General features: G+C 31.1%; 1 protein-coding gene across 13 annotated transcripts in view; it reads right to left on the bottom strand.

Annotated features, from left to right (window-relative positions):
* The window catches only part of LOC139521193 (ras-specific guanine nucleotide-releasing factor 2-like), a 168,687-nt gene extending 150,042 nt beyond the window's left edge, over window positions 1-18,645 (bottom strand). For 8 of the 13 annotated variants that reach the window (XM_071314533.1, XM_071314534.1, XM_071314536.1 and 5 more), the window contains exon 1: window positions 17,034-18,645. In XM_071314533.1, the coding sequence (XP_071170634.1) occupies window positions 17,034-17,303 (270 nt within the window). In that variant the 5' untranslated portion in view covers window positions 17,304-18,645. The remainder of the gene's footprint in view (window positions 1-17,033) is intronic. The other 5 variants (XM_071314544.1, XM_071314546.1, XM_071314542.1 and 2 more) reach the window with 3 other exon arrangements.
* Between the last annotated feature and the right edge of the window lie 925 nt (window positions 18,646-19,570).

Here is a 19,570-nt window from a genome sequence, read left to right as displayed (position 1 = left end):
AACCATTTCAAAGCATTATTTAGATTTGAGAAGGAACAGTTAGTCGTATAAACAATCTTGGTATAATTAGTTAGGTCCAGCCAGCTTTTTAACCCCGTATTGGCCTTTAAAATTAGCTTAGCATTTAGTTGGGGAGAATTATTCAAATTTAACATGTTTCACTCTGACTATTAAAGATAGATTATTTATTTTTTGGTTAATTGGTTCAAAAGAATTACTTGCAATGCTTTTACTAAAAGCGTATACCGATGACCCTGAGTAATAATAAGAATTATAATGAGAATACAGTGCCATGAAATAAATCTCTAGAAAAAATCAGCCATTGCATATTCTAGCTGTCTTAGCTAACACAAATTGTCGTCTATCTATAATAAACTAACACTGTTCAGGAATCACTAGTACTAAAAGCACCTCCGGAGTAATGTGACAAATATTCAGTTGTCAATGATGAATTTATTTAGGAGTGACCCCAATCACCTTGGGATTTGTCTTTCCTAGAATTTTATCCAATACATCTAATATGATCAAAATCATTACATATAACCCATTATTATACTCTCTCAGGCTCACATCCTCCGAACAATTAGATGAAGGTGAAGAAAATGTATTTCTGTTTTATTTCAGAATATATACCAATAAAAGGCATGAAACTGAAAGATTAACGCTCAGTGAAGAATCACCTCTATCTGATAGATATATAGAATTGAGAACGGAAATGGGGAATGTGGCAAAAAGACAGCAACTCAACCAAAGAGCAAGTCTAAGGTCACTAATGGGTCTTCAACACAGCAAGAAAATCATTCACCCAGATGTCAATCTCAAATTCAAAACTGTAAATTTATAACTATAGCAAATAATGCCATAAAAAGTAAAAATTGGGAGTCTTTTTTACCAAACTTATCTAGCAATTTTTGCAATAAAAATAATAGCAAATATTTCTAAATACAGTATTTTAGATGCACCAAAGAACTTGAATAGCCCTAGCTTATATACCTGAAAAGCAGACTGTTCAAACGCAGGCTCTGGAAACCCACAAATTATACCATGGCATGTTCAATTTGTTCATAAAATCTATGTTGCTTTGATTACAGGTCAAAACATAGTTGAACAAAACTAAATTCCTGTATAATATTTGTTTCTGTTTAAAATACCATTTAATAACAATTTTATATAATTATCTGCAAGGAGGTTTGACAGTGGTAAAGAAAACTATCAATGTTTAATTCATATTGATTAGCAAGTATTATGCAACTTCTACTTTCAGGAAAAGTTCAACCAAATCTTCATTTTTTTAACATAATACAAGAAGTATCTTCTAAATTCACTTCAACCCTCTCTATTAAAGAGCAAGTCAAGCAGGAATCACATATTAATCTCATGATCTCAAAGGGTGTTGAAAGTATACCCTTTAGATCTCAAAGGGTGTTGAAAGTATACCCTTTAGATTGGAAAATATATCATTTTTTTAGCATAAAATCAATCCCCAAACATTTCTTATATATTCTGTTCTGTGTGTTTAAACTCTGGATCCAGCCAGAAAAACTGTTGATTATTTTAACAATTGCAGAACAAACAAGTTTTAACATGTTTAAAAAAAGGCCACTGCTTCGAAAGGGTGAAAATTGAATGTAATGCAGTTAGAGAGGTTGGCTGGAAATGAAGGCAAGTTGAGATTATGACCTTATAGTACTGTATTGATAATTAAAAAGGTGGTACAATTTTCTGCCAATCATTTACAGACTTGCTCAGAGAAGAGAAAAAACAGTGATTAATGGCAAAAACTAATTAAATATTGATGAGACTGAACAAACAAGTCTCTAAAGAAACAATTTCCGTGTTTGTTCAATAATTTTTAAAGTACATCCTGCGTTAAATGTGTGTCATTCACAGTAACACTGGTAAACTATAAACCTTTAAATAATGTATGACTCCTGTTGAACATATTTACATACCTACCACCGCTATTGACCAATGTTAGTCAATGTTCTATTAGATAGATAGATACTTTATTCTTTAAAAACGAAATTCAAGTTTACTGAGAAACATACAATATAAATACAAATACAATAGTTGATGTAAACAAATGCAGTACACAATATTCTAAAATGAAATACAATATTGTTCACAAGAGCTCATATCACACGCCATTTCAGCAGAATATTGTTTTACAACCATCTTTTTCATTTCCCCCTAATGGATTATAATATCACCATTTTTCTTTTGTTTCCTGGAACGACTTGTCAACAAATGGACGGTTCTGTGACAATATGAAAAAGTAATGGCAAAACATACTGACAAAGAATGGAGAATGAAGATTCCATATTGATAATACGGGAAAATTTCCCTTGAGGTCTTCCTTTAATCAAACATTATATGCCTAGGTATTATCGATTTCTAATTTCACTAGGTTTTAATGACTAGATTGAAATTTTGTTATTTTGGTCAGGTTTTGGTATAATGTCATTGTCTGTAGTGTCAATACCAGGAAGAAGAATTATATAATGTGTTTTTTTATAACTTATATATATTATTACCATTAGACAATTTAGACAACTTCTACATATATTTTTTATGATTATGTATCTATTAATGTCCAGCATAATAAAAATAATAACATATTATGCAGTCAATTAACCCTCAAACAGAACTTAAGCCTCTATACTATCTGTAATTTCAATAAATTTACCTCCAATAAACTGTCAAAACATTCTATAAGGAAGTGTATTATGAGCTACAGTTCTGCAGCTTAATTTATAGTAATAGTATAAATGATGACTGGATTGCTAAAGGAGAAGATACCATTTTGAAAGGAATATTTGTTGCCTACATGTAGGTGTCAATTTCAACCCTTTGCCAAACTAAGAAATACCACATCTTCCTATATCTATAAGCATATGCCTTGTATCATAGGATGTCTGATGCTTTTATGCAAATACTTTTTTTTTTATCAAAGGGGGCCTCTTAGTTTTATATTCAACATAATTGCGATTACTATTCTCTTCCACTTCCACATGCTAAACTTGTTGGTAAATAGTAAACAAAATTAAAATAAATCATTTATTTCAATTTAGTTTTTAAAATGAATTCAATTATGATTTACCAAGTAGATGTGCATGAACCATCCCCTATCCTTCATTTTATCTGATCACTGACTCTTAGGCAACATTTCTTGACAATTATTTAAATCAAGTTGACACTAAGAGATTTGCTTCCCATTCTTTTAAAGTTTTCAGTGCATTCTATACAATCAATATTCAACAATTAATTTTTTTTTTTAAATTATAAAAAAAAACTAATAAAAAAAAAAACTTAAAATTTATGATATGATCATCTGAAAATAAGTCCAGTTGTTTTTACTATGATTCTAAGAGTGCCAGCTCACACGTGATATTTGTGACATCAAACAACAAGTATAAATGTGTAAGATTAGGGAATCATGATTGAGAAACCCCAATAATTACTGCAACTCTCCTCATTTCTCAATAAAATTCAACCTCCCTCATAAAATATTTTACCTAAACCCTCAAGTGACATTTTTCCATGTCCCTCATTAAGTCAATGCCCATAAACCTGAGATCAAGCGACCTATCTTAATTATTGGCTAAACATTTGATAGCAATAAACTAGGATTACAATTCTTTCCATTTGACAATCCTAAACCTCAGTAAAATTATCTAGGAATGACGAAGAAAGGATCGTCAGAAAAAATACCGTAAGCTAGATAATATATCAATGCTCAATTTCTGTCACAGAAATAGTGGATATTTTAGTGAAGTTTATTTGTCAACCAATTCCCAGTATCAATAAAATAATACCCAAAGCGAATCAGTATTTCTCATCTATACCAGGATATAAAATCAATGATTACCCGACAATACCTAGGACAACATCAGTCAACAATGCTTTTCCGTGATCAGTGATACAAAATCGCAATGAATATAATGGTTGGCTTGTTTGTTTTATTTAATTTATTAGCAACATGTCTCAAATGAGCTATAGATATATGAATCTTTTTTCATTAGACTTGATTTGATAATCCTAGTATGTATTTTACATGCTTCCATAGTTAGTGAATTAACAAAGACAGGCTGATATTGCAGTAATATTAATGTACTGTGAGTAGTTAGAAGCTGAATCTCTGTCATACAAATGTAATTATTGATAAAGACGTCACAAGAATATTTCATTTAATTAAAGTAAAGACAAGTTTTTTAAGTTCCTTTCAAAAACAAACTTAAAATTCTATAAATAATTTGCATCATACTGATGCAGATAAGTGCAATATCTCAACTATTTCGTTAAAAAAAATAATTGAAAACTCTTTCTAAATCTCCCAAATGTCCAACTCTTGTGTTCATTTGATTAAAAGTTAATGCTAGTGTATTAAAACAGTTTGTTATCCTTGTTAAACTTTAAAGCCAGCTTCCATATATGATGTTTTACTAATTAATTTCATTAGTATTGTAATTGATTAAATTCGTTTTAGTGCTGACTGAAATTAAAAATTTTGAATTAACAATGCATTTGCCAAAAAGAAAAAGACTTCCAGATTACATTAATAGACCTAAGCCATAGAGTTGGATTTTAAAACTTAAGGCAATATATAGGAAAGGTGTAGATTGGATTTTAAAACTACTTTTAGCATGGTAGCAAGAGTACAAGGAGAAGAGGACCACAATCTTCACCAAGAAAACTGGGAATCCCAGTCAATAATTCCAGAAACAAAATCGATAGTGATCAAGCACATGTCTAAATCAAGATCAAGCACAGAACTAAAAAAGATCAAGCATAGATATAAGACCAAGCATACAACTAGAGAAAGATTTTAAGGTGATGAATGCTTAGCACCTGGATGAAATTCAGTCACAAATCTGAATAAAGATCAAGCTCAGAATTCATGCTGCAAAGTGCAAAGTGGGAGTAACCATGTGTTATATAATTGACCTTTGTATAGAGGGATGGGGTCTAAATAGAACTTCTTGCATTTGACAAGTTTAAGCATCTATGATTAGTTTTCTTAATTGTCTTGAAACCAGATAAGCAGCATGACATCTTGCCTACAGGACATTATGGAAAACTGATTTAGGTCAATAACGATCGCTGACAAGTTTACAATAAGTACAAATACATTAGTTTCATACACATGTCATCTTTGTCATATGGTTAAGCTGTTACCAAGAATATGCAAATAATTTGTGTTACAACATAATGTTACAAAAACAATAAACATTTGAGATACAATCAAAAGAGTAAAAAAATATGTCTACAAATCCACTTTCAATTATTTGTATTGTTGTTTTCTTACAAAGACTAATAGAAAACATCTTGAGAAGTCAACATAAACATGATATAAGCTAAAAAACCAAGGACACAAATAAAATTTTCCTACGATAAACACTGAACATTTTTATAATTGTTTCTCCTGGCCTCCACTAATTTTATTCACCAGTAAAAATGACTCAAGCGTTATTATAAAATTAAAATATCATTTTCCAGGAAAAGCTGAAACAGTAGCTCACATTCCCTCAGTTGTGTTCCCACCCTATATAAAAAAAAAGCTTATAGTGAACTGTTGGCATTGTTTTTATCTTTGTACTTTTACATATGATTCTTCTCTTTTCAATATAATTTTGTCTTGTTTTTTATAGTAACTGCTAGTTTGATCTTGACCTTAAACTTAGGGAGCTCAAAATAAAGGAGAACTTAGTATCCTGCATTTTTTCTGTCTACTTACTAAAGTACTATTCATTTCTGTTCAAATTAACAGACAATAATAAATTCCAAAAATTCTTTTTTTTATTAACTTTGACCTTGACATTAGACCTAGTGACTTCAAAATCAATAGTGATCTTCCTTCATAAGTGTGCAATTTTATTTATAAATCATTGGAAAAAAGCATTCCTGAATAAATTTTGGTTTATATTTTGTAACTATGACCTTGACCTTAGACACTCAAAAACAATAAGGATATTTCTACAATTTATGACATGTAAGTTTGTAATGCAATATAAAGTATTTGAGTATCACCATGTATCATCAGTACACCGGATATAGGTACTAAGCAAGCGTGTATCATCAGTACACCGGATATAGATACTAAACAAGCGTGTATCATCAGTACACCGGATGTAGGTACTAAACAAGCGTGTATCATCAGTACACCGGATATAGGTACTAACCAAGCGGGCATGATCGATTTTGACCTTACACAGTAACGAAAATCTTTGTTTTGCTTGATCAATATTCAATGTAGAATTCTCAACATTTGAAATTCCTGCTCCCAAATAATTTTCGCATCGATTTTTTCCCATTCATAAAACAAATTTGATATTCTAATAAGAACAATTAACATGTACATGCGCAAATAGTTGTGAATGTCAACACCAACTTTCAATTTTGATACAGTTGTTGAGACATTTAAAATTGAGAATGGAAATGGGGAATATGCCAAAGAGACAACAACCCGACCATAGAAAAAAACAACAGCAGAAGGTCACCAACAGGTCTTCAATGTAGCAAGAAATTTCCGCACCCGGAGGCGTCCTTCAGCTGGCTTCTTAACAAATATATGCTAGTTCAGTGATAATGAACGTCATACTAATTTCCAAATTGTACACAAGAAACTAAAATTAAAAATAATACAGGACTAACAAAGGCCAGAGGCTCCTGACTTGGGACAGGCGCAAAAATGCATGTTTTATCTGAAAGAAACCTAATACAGGGCAAAAGTAATAGTCACCAATCATAAACCTACCTGTGATTACTCATTCCTTGAAACATTTTGGGTAATAAACGAGTATAAAAATAATGTTTTTGTGTACGATGTACAACAACATAACTATGCACAGTACATAAGGATTTATGTGGTCAGCTAAACACCGTATACAATACTTTTTTAGGGATAAAATATCGAAAAATAACATATGTATGAAAGATTTCAATGCCAATTATTGAAACAGCTATACTTATTACACACACACATTGACCTTCTATCAGAAAAAGAGTTGCAATGAATATAGAATTATATCGGATGAGACGAGGGCCAACTTCTTTGACAAGTATTTGCACATGCTTTTACAATGTTTTAGTAATCCCTCTTGCTTTGGGAAAATAATGAGACATCTCTAACCATCAACTTACGACCAAATCATTTCTTAAAACAGCAATTATGTTTAGATTGAAGTACACAATGATATTACGTGAACAAAACAAAGATTTTTGTTACCGTGTAACATCAAAATCGCTCACACCCGCTTGGTTAGTACCTATATCCGCTGTACGATGATACACGGTGAGTATAAGCATCTGAAAACTAAAATGACCAATGCACTGCTTCAATGACAAATGAGTCAAAAACTATATACACCTGCTACACTGAGTATCGACCTTTTGTGAACTCTTCTAATGAAAAAATATACATAAGAGTAAAAAATCTCCTTTTACATTACTTATACAATAAAAGTTTGAAAACATGTTGGCCATTAAAGACATGTTATGATGTTTTTGTATATAATCATACAAAAATAGATAACACAGACCGAGTTAATTGTTCCCCTTGTTGACTCTTCAACCTTGAAGATCAATATATATCAATGTACTATTATGTCCATATAGACATGGATGTTGACCATATTAAGTGGATACTACTTTGACCATTGTTTTTTGAAGTGGACATTTGATCTCTAACCATACAAATCAATACACTTGACCTTTGATATCTTACCATACCTTCCAATCAATACACTTACTTCTGACCTTAAATTCAAATAGACAGTTCATTCTTAGTGGCAATTAGGCTTCAATTGAAACATTGGTCTTGATGGTCTTCATAAGGTGTTTGGTATAAACCATCAACCTCAATATAGATCCCTCAAATAAACTTTATAACCAATATATATTATCTACTAGCTTAGATGGTGGTTGACCAGACTAAATTATTTTTTTTATAATCATCCATTGTGGACAAATGGTCACTTTGTTTTCCAAACTTCCTGTCATGTTATCTGGCCTATGGGTTATGAAATAAAGAAGGTGGGGTATGAATGCAAATCAAACATTTACTGCTTTCAAAAGACCACCTGACACTGAAATCAACATCAATAGGTCACCATACCATCTTCAGAAATGATCAGCAAAATTATCCTACATTGGATTGCACTAGTTCATGAGCCTCAGCCTATTAGACAATGGCTTATGGCAGAAAAGCTTATTTTTTGTATATTTTCTTATTTTTATTTTGATGCCTTCTTTACAAAATTATACTAGTTCAGCAACTGAAATATAATCACTATAAGCAATAATAAACTGCTGAAAGAGGATTATACTGGTAACTTCCATTTACTGTTTCCCTGTTCTACTTTGATCCAAAGCTGGTAAGAAAATCAATACTAGCTTCGCTTGCCTTTACTTTCAGAGACCTACCTTAATCTAATGAATTAAAAGTAATGGAGAAATTATCAAAATATGATATAGTGAATAAATTGGTTTACATTTACAAGTGATTTTAAGGGAAATGATTACCAATAACTAATCAATTTACTGATTTTTCAATCACTTTGATTACCACTAGTAACGGAATCAATCAAAAGCAGACTTGTCAGAAACAGATGTAACGACAGGAATTTTAAAATCATTTAATTGTTGAAAATACATAGGAATAATTCACATCTGATATACACATTTGATAATTTAATGCTTTTATCAAATGAAAGCACAACCATCACTGGTTTCTTATTTTTTTTAACCTATATACCTAAATAATACAATAATATATATATTAAGGAATAAAGGCAAACAAGAATTTCAGAGGCAAGTGTCTGTGAATGAAGGATATTTTTTTTAAATAAGTTTGCTTTTTGTTTTTATAAACATTTTTGTATATGTATATGCAATAGTTCTTGTTTAAGTCCTAAATATTTTCTTCTTTATTGACATACAAATTTCTGGCTAACTGTCTTAGCTTATGGCCATGTTTAGTTTTTATGGTCGTGTATCTATGGTTAAGAATGGCTGGCGCCAGCTGCCGTCAGCTTGCTTACAATGTTTGATAATAAAAATAGATGTAAATGTTTTCTAATGGCCTATTACATAGAAACAATGGTTACAAAGGAAATTATATTAGTGGTAAAAACAAGAACATGTGTTCATAGAACCACATTCCTTGCTTGTTCTGATCATGGAAGTATTATATTGTCAATATAATACTTCCATGTTCTGATAGATGTGCATTTCTGAATCAGTGAAGCATTAAATCTCGGTCAAAATCCTCACTTGGCATGTATACTTATCAAAAGTGATCATTAAAGTTAAAATTTCAGGTGGATGTAACCCTTACTTAACTATCTACTTTAGACCAATACTTTAATCTAATGGACAAATGACAAATGAGACACTACAGCTTATATATATTGTGCTTGACGTACCAATCAAAACATTATCATTGATGAAAATGTTCTTTTAATAAATATCAAGGGGCATAACTTAGAATTTTACTAAACTTACAATCCATATCATTGTGTCCTTCTAAACTCCAGTTGTAATTGTTAAGAATAGTGATTAATGTAAATGTCATCTGAACCGTCATCGTACAACACACGAATATTTCATCTTTTTTCCACCAGGGAATAAAATATTACAAGCCAGTGTTACCTTATCAATTAAATTATTGGTAACTAATTCAAGCTTTATCTAATTAACAACCTGTGCTTTGATAATATTAGACAATCCCCTAGATATCTGAAACCTAGGAAATTCTACGACAAATCGAGAGATCTCATTAACTCTCCCTCAGCTACAGAAAGACTTTCCAGGTTTCAAGAAGACTCCATGTGTATAAATTGGTAACTTTCTTCTTTTTAAAGAATTTACTGCGCACATACACAGGCAAACCTCAGTTATTAGAAAGTCAAAAGGTTAAGCAAAGAGAAATCATATTGCACTTATTATTTATTAGAATGTCAACCTGTAGATGTCTTGTTTTAGTTGTCCAGTTACTGTCACAATGATATGGATTCTTGTCTCCTTTCATACAATTTTTTTTTTTAAATCCATTGTTGGATACGGCTATTAATCATGTTTTGAGGCAATTTCTCCACAATTTTTATCTTCATCCATATTAATTTGAAATAGAATACTGGTACTTTTCATATAAGTACATGTTTTATTAGTATTTCCTAACCTTCTACATCATTAAAGTACATTAACAGGTACTGATGTATGGTGTCCTAAATTATACTGTAAATGTCAGACGGTCATTTGTAACAGCAGGCTTCCATTGTGTCTGATGTTAAACTGTATTAGATAAATATGATATATTATACTTGACACTTTTACAGCATCATGGCTCAGCACTAACACATATAGGAGGCTGAACATTTATTAAGATGTTACAAAGTATTTCTAGATTTTTGTTTCAAATTTTTAAACTTAATTACTAAAATCTTGAGCTTTCAATCTTATACTAAAGAGCTAAAATTGTCAGAAATGTTAAATTCTCAAAGAACTAGCAGACTATGCTTTATACCACTGTCCCAGATTAGGGAGAGGGTTGGGATCCCGCTAACATGTTTAACCCCGCCACATTATTTATGTATGTGCCTGTCCCAAGACAGGAGCCTGTAATTCAGTGGTTGTGGTTTGTTTATGTGTTACATATTTGTTTTTTTCTTCCATTTTTTTACATAAATAAGGCCGTTAGTTTTCTCGTTTGAATTGTTTTACATTGTCTTATCGGGGCCTTTTATAGCTGACTATGCTTTGCTCATTTTTTAAGGCCGTACGATGACCTATAGTTGTTAATGTTTGTGTCATTTTGGTCTTTTGTGGATAGTTGTCTCATTGGCAATCATACCACATCTTCTTTTTTATATTTATGGGTTTCATTGTTGAAGGCCGTACAGTGACCTATAGTTGTTCAAATATCTGTGTCATTTGGTCCCTTGTGGAGATTTGTCGCATTGGCAATCATACCACATCTTCTTATTTTAATTAAACCATTGTATTGGGTTATCTTTGATCTTTTCTACAAAAGACCTTTTTATTACATTCAATTCATAAAAGGGGAAAATGTGAATTTATCATTGATTCCAAATCCATATAGAAACCTTAGATGACTTGATGATACTGGGTAATTTTACGATTACCAAGCCGTGAATAAAACATTATTTACTAACAACTCTGATGTATCAGAGGAAGAAATGTCCCCATCACTTCCCTTATATAGAAACACCGTTATTTCCTACAGAATAATTAGGTTCATTACCTGCCTGCAGACATTTTAAAGGAAATTGAAGAATAAATAATTTTATGTGTTGAATTTTAAACCAATCAAATCAGCTTAGAGAAGTAATTAGTACAGTTTCTGCTAAACTTTCATATTAACTTGCTAAATTGCATTGTGTAGCATTTAGTTGACAAAAAGATGCTATTTTTAAATATACGGTAATAAAGTAGAAAATCAAGCTTATGTGAAGACTGAAAGTGAATTACAAAGTAAGAGAGGTTCTATCCAGAGTTAACATTGATAAATGTATAAATTTAAGGGCCTCAATACAACAGGTTTACAATACATGTAATAAGCAAGGTCCCTCCTTTAAACATGTTCAATACAACACAGGTTTACAATACATGTAATAAGCAAGGTCCCTCCTTTAAAAATGTTCAATAAAACAGGTAGTATTGATTCTGAATTATAAAATACCACAAATTCTTGGCATTAGTAACATCTGATCATTTATTCATACATAATATTGACATTTATAATGGCTGTTACAAGTCCTAGAAAGTCAAGTTAATTCTCAAACCATTCATAATTCATAATTCTTAACATACATAAATCAGGCTGTTAGTTTTCTCCTTTCTATGGATTTACATATGTCATTTCAAGCCTTGTATAGCTTGCTGTGCAGGTTTTAGTTTTGCTCATTGTTGAAGGTTGTAAGGTGACTTATAATTGCTTACTTCTACCTCCTCTAATCTCTGGTCAAGAATTGCCTCATTGGCGGTCATCATACCACATCTTCTAATGGTTATATTGTAGTCAGACCTACAGTACAGAAAGATCGCAGATTCATACAGGAACTAATCACTGTGACAACCTTATCCCCCTTAGAGATAATTGTCACATTTCAAAATGGTAAATCTTATTAACCTAATTATAACAGGAATCATGTATGTCAAAACTAAATCCCTTGGTAAGCCAATATGCTAGACATTTGAATATGCAATATAGATTATAAAAAATAACTTTTATATTTGAAGTATCTTGCTACTTGATGTTAAAATTGTATCAACATGCCTACAAATAAGTAAGAATAGATTTAAAATGTCAGTGTAAGAGAACAAGATAGTCTACACATCAAGTGCTTAACAAACAAATCAAAAGAGAAAAGCAAAAGCTTGATTTGTGACAAAACAATGAAATACAAATATGGCAGACACCTGCTAACCACAACCAGAGCTAATACAGGCCGCCTTATAGTGCTTTACAACTTTTGCCAAAGTTTCTACACATTTAAAATTAATATTCATATGAAAAAGGTATATACAGAGAATTTTATCTGTTAGAATCGGAGATAACTCATCAAAAGAATTTCATAACGAAATAATTGAAGGGAGATAACTCTTCCAATAATGAATATCATGGTAGAATGATGGTAGATAACTCTTCCCATAATGGATATCATGGTAGAATAATGGGAGATAACTCTTCCAATAATGAATTTCATGGTAGAATGATGGGGGACAACTCTTCCAAAAATGAATATCATGGTAGAATGATAGGAGGAAGATAACTCTTCCGATAATGAATATCATGGTAGAATGATGGGAGATAACTCTTCCAATAATGAATATCATGGTAGAATAAAGGGAGATAACCCTTCCAATGATGAATATCATGGTAGAATGATTGGGGATAACTCTTCCAATAATGAATATCATGGAAGAATAAAGGAAATAACTCTTCCAAAAATGAATATTATGGTACAATGATAGGAGGGAGATAACTCTTCCAATAATGAATATCATGGTAGAATGATAGGAGGGAGATAACTCTTCCAATAATGAATATCATGGTAGAATGATGGGAGATAACTGTTCCAATAATGAATATCATGGTAGAATGATGGGAGGGAGATAACTCTTCCAATAATGAATATCATGGTAGAATGATGGGAGGGAGATAACTCTTCCAATAATGAATATCATGGTGGAATGATGGGAGTTAACTCTTCCAATAATGAGTATCATGGTAGAATAAAGGGAGATAACTCTTCCAATAATGAATATCATGGTAGAATGATGGGAGATAACTCTTCCAATAATGAATATCATGGTAGAATGATGGGAGATAACTCTAACATAAACACCATGGTTGGTTGAAGTATGAGAAATAACTCTTCCAAAACTAAAAAAAGTGAAATAATGAAATAAAGGGAGATAACACTTCCAATGATTAATCTCCATGAAATAATGAAATAATGGGAATAATGGAGGGTAACTCTTCTTAAGATAAATATTATGGTGAAATAATTTAAGAAAAATTACAATATCAAAAGTGGAAAGCACAAACATTACAATTATTGTCATAAATATCTCCTGGATTGGAACATCAATATGTACAAACAAAATCATATAGACATGTTATATTGCAATAGTATTCATATATCTTATTCTGGTTTGATACTTCTCTTTAAGCATATTATAATATTTTATTTACTTTTTAGATCACAGTTCATTTGTGTGTCCTTTTTGTATACAGCAATTCTGCATAACTAATCATTTACCAGGTTTCAAGCATCCTTATATATCAAAATATATTACTGGGAAGATGAAAAATTGACTCTCATTTTAATCTTAATCTCTATTAGATCTGATATAGCTTGGAAATAATGAGGTTTTAGCAAAAATCTGTTGAGGCAATTCCCCAAAATAAAATTGTTTTGAAAAAATTCCCATACAGATTGGAAAAAACCCATGTACATTGTATTGCCTGAATGTATATAACAGTACAATTCAAAACTATTCATAAATACTTGTGACATCTATCGAACAATTACATATATAACAACTTCTAAATATTTTAACTTTGTACTTTAGTAACAAAAAATTTGTCCTCCGTTGAAATACCAGGATAATTTCAATATCTTAATTATACAAAATTATACAAAATTCTGTGAATGAAAATGTTTTTTTCATTAAGTTTGAACCTATGTAAGCAATAATACACATACAATCATTTCAAGTGTGAAATACAAGCTAATGTACTAGAGAACAAATTACATTATAACAGTCATTGGTTCATGTTTATCTCTTTGTGAATCTACATATAACTTCATGTCATATTTTCAATAATAATTGTGTAAATTCTCTATAGATTTATTTACTCTATAAAGAAATATGAAAATATTGAGGCTAGCATGAAAGGGAAAATAAAACTGATTAATAAAACAAGAGGCTGTCACAACGACAGCAAACCGGATTTATTAATATTTATTTGTGTCCTGGCAATATCACAAGAACCATTATTGATGAATGGTGAAAGTGAAAATCGTCAATATCAAATTTGACCTCCATTTTGTCATCCGTATCAACATCTTAAAATTTGAAAAGCTTAGATTGAATGGTTCATGAGTAAATGCAACAACGTGAATGGAAACGCCATTTCACAATCTTTCAAGAACCATAACTCCTGAACGGTAAAAGTCAAAATCATCATTATTGAACTTGACCTCTAATTTGCCATCAGTAACAACATATAAAAATTTCAAAAGCTTTGGTTGAATGATTCATGAGAAAATGCACGGACACGACTGGAAACACCATTTTTCAATTTTTCAAGAACCATAACTCCTGAACGGTAAAAGTCAAAATCGTCATTATTGAACTTGACCTCTATTTTGTCATCAGTAACAACATATTAAAATTTGGGAAGCTTTGGTAAAACAGTTCATGTGTAAATGCATGGACACGACTGGAAACACCATTTTTCAATCTTTCAAGAACCTTAACTCCTGAACGGTAAAAGTCAAAATCGTCATTATTGAACTTGACCTCCATTTTGTCATCAGTAACAACATATTAAAATTTGGGAAGCTTAGGTAGAACAGTTCATGCGTAAATGCACAGACACGACTGGAAACTCCATTTTTCAATCTTTCAAGAACCATAACTCCTGAACGGTAAAAGTCAAAATCGCCATTATTGAACTTGACCTTCATTTAGTTGTCAGTAACAACATATTAAAATGTTAAAAGCTTTGGTTGAACGGTTCATGAGTTAATGCACGGACAACATTTGAGTGACGCCCGCCCGCCCGCCCGCCCGCCCGACCGACCGCCCGCCCGCCGTACATCCCCAAATCAATAACCGACATTTTTGTCACAAAAATCCGGTTAATAACAAAATATTGTGGCTAGCATGAAAGGGAAAATAAAACTGATCAATAAAATAACAACCCTTGGATATAGAAATTGACTTTTAAAACAAATCAATTCTCAAATATTTTCCATATTTAATAACTTTTTTTTGTTGTCTACAGGGAACCTAAAAGAAATGTTCTGTTTCCTCGACAGCTCCTGCTCTACAGATGGTTTACTGAAGGTTGTAATTGGGGTACCTTTCAGACAAATAACCGTATAAATTCTTGCCAAATGATGGTAATTTTTTTATGCATGATGATAAAATGAACACTTCTTTTAGCTAATTTGACACTAAAGGTAGCCGACAGTTTGATGCCTGAGGGTAAAGGGCATTCTTACCCTTTTTTCTGAGTTATGTGTGGATCTCAGGTACCGTACTTGAGATCCACACCTTACCAGTCTTTATGTTCTGACAAAAGTTTAGTGAATGACAGAAGTTTTTCAATGTTTTCATACTGCTTCTATGAGAAATTTTGTATAACAAGGTAATACTTTTGAGATTATCTAGTTAAATCCCAATTACATTGAGACAAAATAATATAAATTGATTAATTTCCAAATATTTTTTGAGATATATTATTAAATCTCAAATTCTTTGACATAATCAATTTTAAACCTGAATATTTTGTGGAATTATTTGATTCTATAGCATGAAAGTAAATTTATTTCACCAAAATTCACTGTATATAAGTATTGCAATGTAAAAGAAATCCATATCTGATTATTATATGATTTAAAACACAAGGAATGACTATCTGATTACCAATTACCTCCCCTTATGAACTAGTCTTTTACATCTCTTCAAAAGTTAGCTCAAAACTTGCTATATGCAGTTGTGTCTCAAAAAAACCCAATTATATGAATATTCTAATGATCTTTGCAACCACCATTGAAACATATGTCTGTCACACATTGTGTGTAAACAATTGCATTGAGTTTTATCACTTAAATCACGATTTTAATTATTGAAGTAGCATATATTATTGTTCATATTCTTTATACTGTCCACATTCAATATGTTGAATAATCTGTTTGTCTCTCATTGATAAAATATCATTTTCCCTGTTATGGTTTGGGAACAAAGTGGGCAAAAATCATTTGTAATAGATATATTTGTTTCATGTTCAAATAAATTAACATTGACTCAATTTCATCAATTAATTAATCAATTGTAAAACACAAAATTCTCGATTTTCAAAACACAATGAAAATGATAGTTCTTACTAAAATATATATAGTTCAATATAAACTGTTGCATTATTTGTATCTTCCTTTTAAAGAAATGTATAATTTATGCTGTTACCAGAGAAAGCTATGTACTCTAGTATTTTATTAGTTAATTATCTTGCTAAAAGTCTCTGTGTCATTTATCTCTCACATATTGAACAGATATTAGATGAGAAAATGTTTCAGTAATGGGACGGTCAATTGTGCTAAAACTAGGGTACGTAAATATTCAGGGGCGATAACTTCTTGTCCTCTCTGTCGCCCCGTTATAAGTTGTGTGGTCTCTAGTTGTTTCATCTTACTTTCATTATTTAGATTTGTATATGTAATAAAAGACGCTTTGCATAAAATATATGAATATTTGAAAAATGTGAACCTGTCACTCACCTGTTTTTCCGTATCTTTTCCTTTGACTGCCGCAGGTGTCAGCACACGTTCACAGTAGCTTCCTTCAAGGAGCGCAACCCCTGACGGCCTCACTGATTGGTCGTTCTCAAAATACAGTAAAAGATTTTGGTAAAGTATAAAATAACGCAATTGCCACTTTCCAGTATCGGAACTCTTCTTGTGTAAAAATCCTGCCATAGTATTTTCTTGGCGAGATTTGTTTGCCAAGTATAATAGCTGGTTTTCGTTGAATCTTATAGCTTTCTGCATGGTTAATACTTTTTAAGCAGCAAAACATATAAAAGCTGATTTCACACTATATAACCATTACAAAATAATTTCGCTGTTCTAATTAAGATATATGCATTTAAAATCCAGATCAGAAAATATACTGCAGCAGACGTTCTAATAACAAACGGCAACCTTTAATACACATTTCATAAATATACAATTACTAGTTCTTTGTTGTGAATAAACAAATACACAAGCTCCGCTACTTTAATTTCCCAACATTATCATCACAATTTTCCTCTTAGTTCCTAATTAACATAATTCTCTGTCTTATATACATATAAATAAGTGATAAAAAGTAGAATTTATATCGATTCACATTATTAAAGCTTCATTTTTGTCGGAAAATAAACACTGTATTTTTCCATCATTTCCACTTTCCATTTTAATCTCATCACCGCAATTAACATTTCTAAGATTTCTGCAATTTCTGATTAGATTGCTTCACGGAAAATGTCTATTCTGTCCGCAAAAAAAAATTTACATATTTTTCCAGCTAAACTTTTTTTCCAGTTACAAAAAAATCTATTGACACAGACAAAAATATGCTGTTGCCGTTAAAATTTTGTCATTTTCATATTGTAGTCTGGCGCGGCGGTAAGAATTATCTTGAAAGAACATGGCTCTGTGCGTAATATGTCACTATCGTTTATGAAATAAAAATTCACCTATCTTACCCTGATCGATGGCAGAAGATAATAACTTTGGAATCCTCCACATGTTAACAATGGATTAAATAAATAAATTGTTTAAGCGCTAATCATCAAATTTTCACCTGAGTCCAAGCAAAGTTATATATGACATTTTCACCATTTGTTACGCAGCTGCCGAAGAAAGCCTATGTATAGATATTTTTGCTAATTCTCCAATGAATATCTGATAGGCCAATTATTCTACCGAATTAACATACAATGCATTAACTGTCGCTATTGACAACTAATTCAGAAATACGGTTTTTTTTTCTTATAGATAATTCCAGAATTATATAAAAATCTTGAACTAAGATTCTTGAATTTTATGAAAAAATCCTATTTTATTTTCCAATTTACTTTTTTTTTCTTTCAGGATTATCAAGCTCATTTTTTAACCATAGGATTTCTGAAAATTTTCATGCAGCAGGCGATCACGAGATTTGCAAAGAAAAATGTCACATGACGTGAAATTACATTAAAATTAACCGCGGGGACAAAAATATATAAACGCTACCTCACCGTTGATAAAATCAATATCTCGTAACATTGTTTAGCTTGGTAGAACGTGGCAGTATGTTACAACAAATAGATACATCTACAGGATGACTTGCTTATTAAACCTTTTGTTCATTATTGCCACAAATTTTATAAATCCATGAACAAAATCAATATTTTGAAAAATTATATATATTTCCTTCAATTTTTAATGACGTTGTCTCTGAACTGGAATCATGATACGTGCATTAATAGTATTTGACAGAAAATAAATAAATTATCTACTCAGTCGTTCGTTTTACAATCTGAAAACTAGTATTTCTGCATCTGTTGTCAAAAATTACAACCATAAGTATATGTAAATATTTCATTCTTTTTCTAGTTAGACGTATTAATTTAAATTAATCTAGCGAGGAAAACAAACAGGGCAGAAAATAAGAAAAAAAAATATTGAACAAATGTGAAGTTAGTAAAACCAGTTCCTGAGTCCCGCTTCAATATTTTTGGATATCATTTCGATGCCTTTTATAGCTTACTATGCGGTGTCGGCTTTGCTTATTGTTGAAGGCCGCGCGGTGACCTATACTTGTTTTTATATTATATTTTTTGTTCTATACTAATTTTAATTGTTTTCTGACATAATAATTAACTTCAGAAGCGAAAAAAACAAAGTTCTGAATACATTGCAGATCAAGTGTCAAAAACTGATTGGGTAGATTCGCTAAACTTAGCTTTCAACTCATATCTAATAATCTTCAAAAATGACTGAACGAGAGGGAGCTTTTTGGTCCTCTTGTTCTTATTGCATTACATGAAGAAATTAAATCCTATATTTATACATATCCGTAACAGTAAAAAAATAAGTAAGTATTTTTTATTGAAATAAAGTCAAGACATCAGACCATCATCAAATGACAATTACAAATGAACATATACATACACACAATAGAACGAAATTATAAAACAACAATACATATAATATGGATTAGACCCAGATGTAGAGTTTATGTAGAACACTGAAACATGACATGTATTTTTAAAACAAACAGAAGAAAATCT

The sequence above is a fragment of the Mytilus edulis genome, chromosome 4 (genome assembly GCF_963676685.1).
Source record: "Mytilus edulis chromosome 4, xbMytEdul2.2, whole genome shotgun sequence".
NCBI classification, from domain to species: Eukaryota; Metazoa; Mollusca; class Bivalvia; order Mytilida; family Mytilidae; genus Mytilus; species Mytilus edulis.
This window is presented reverse-complemented; position numbering and strand designations above follow the sequence as displayed.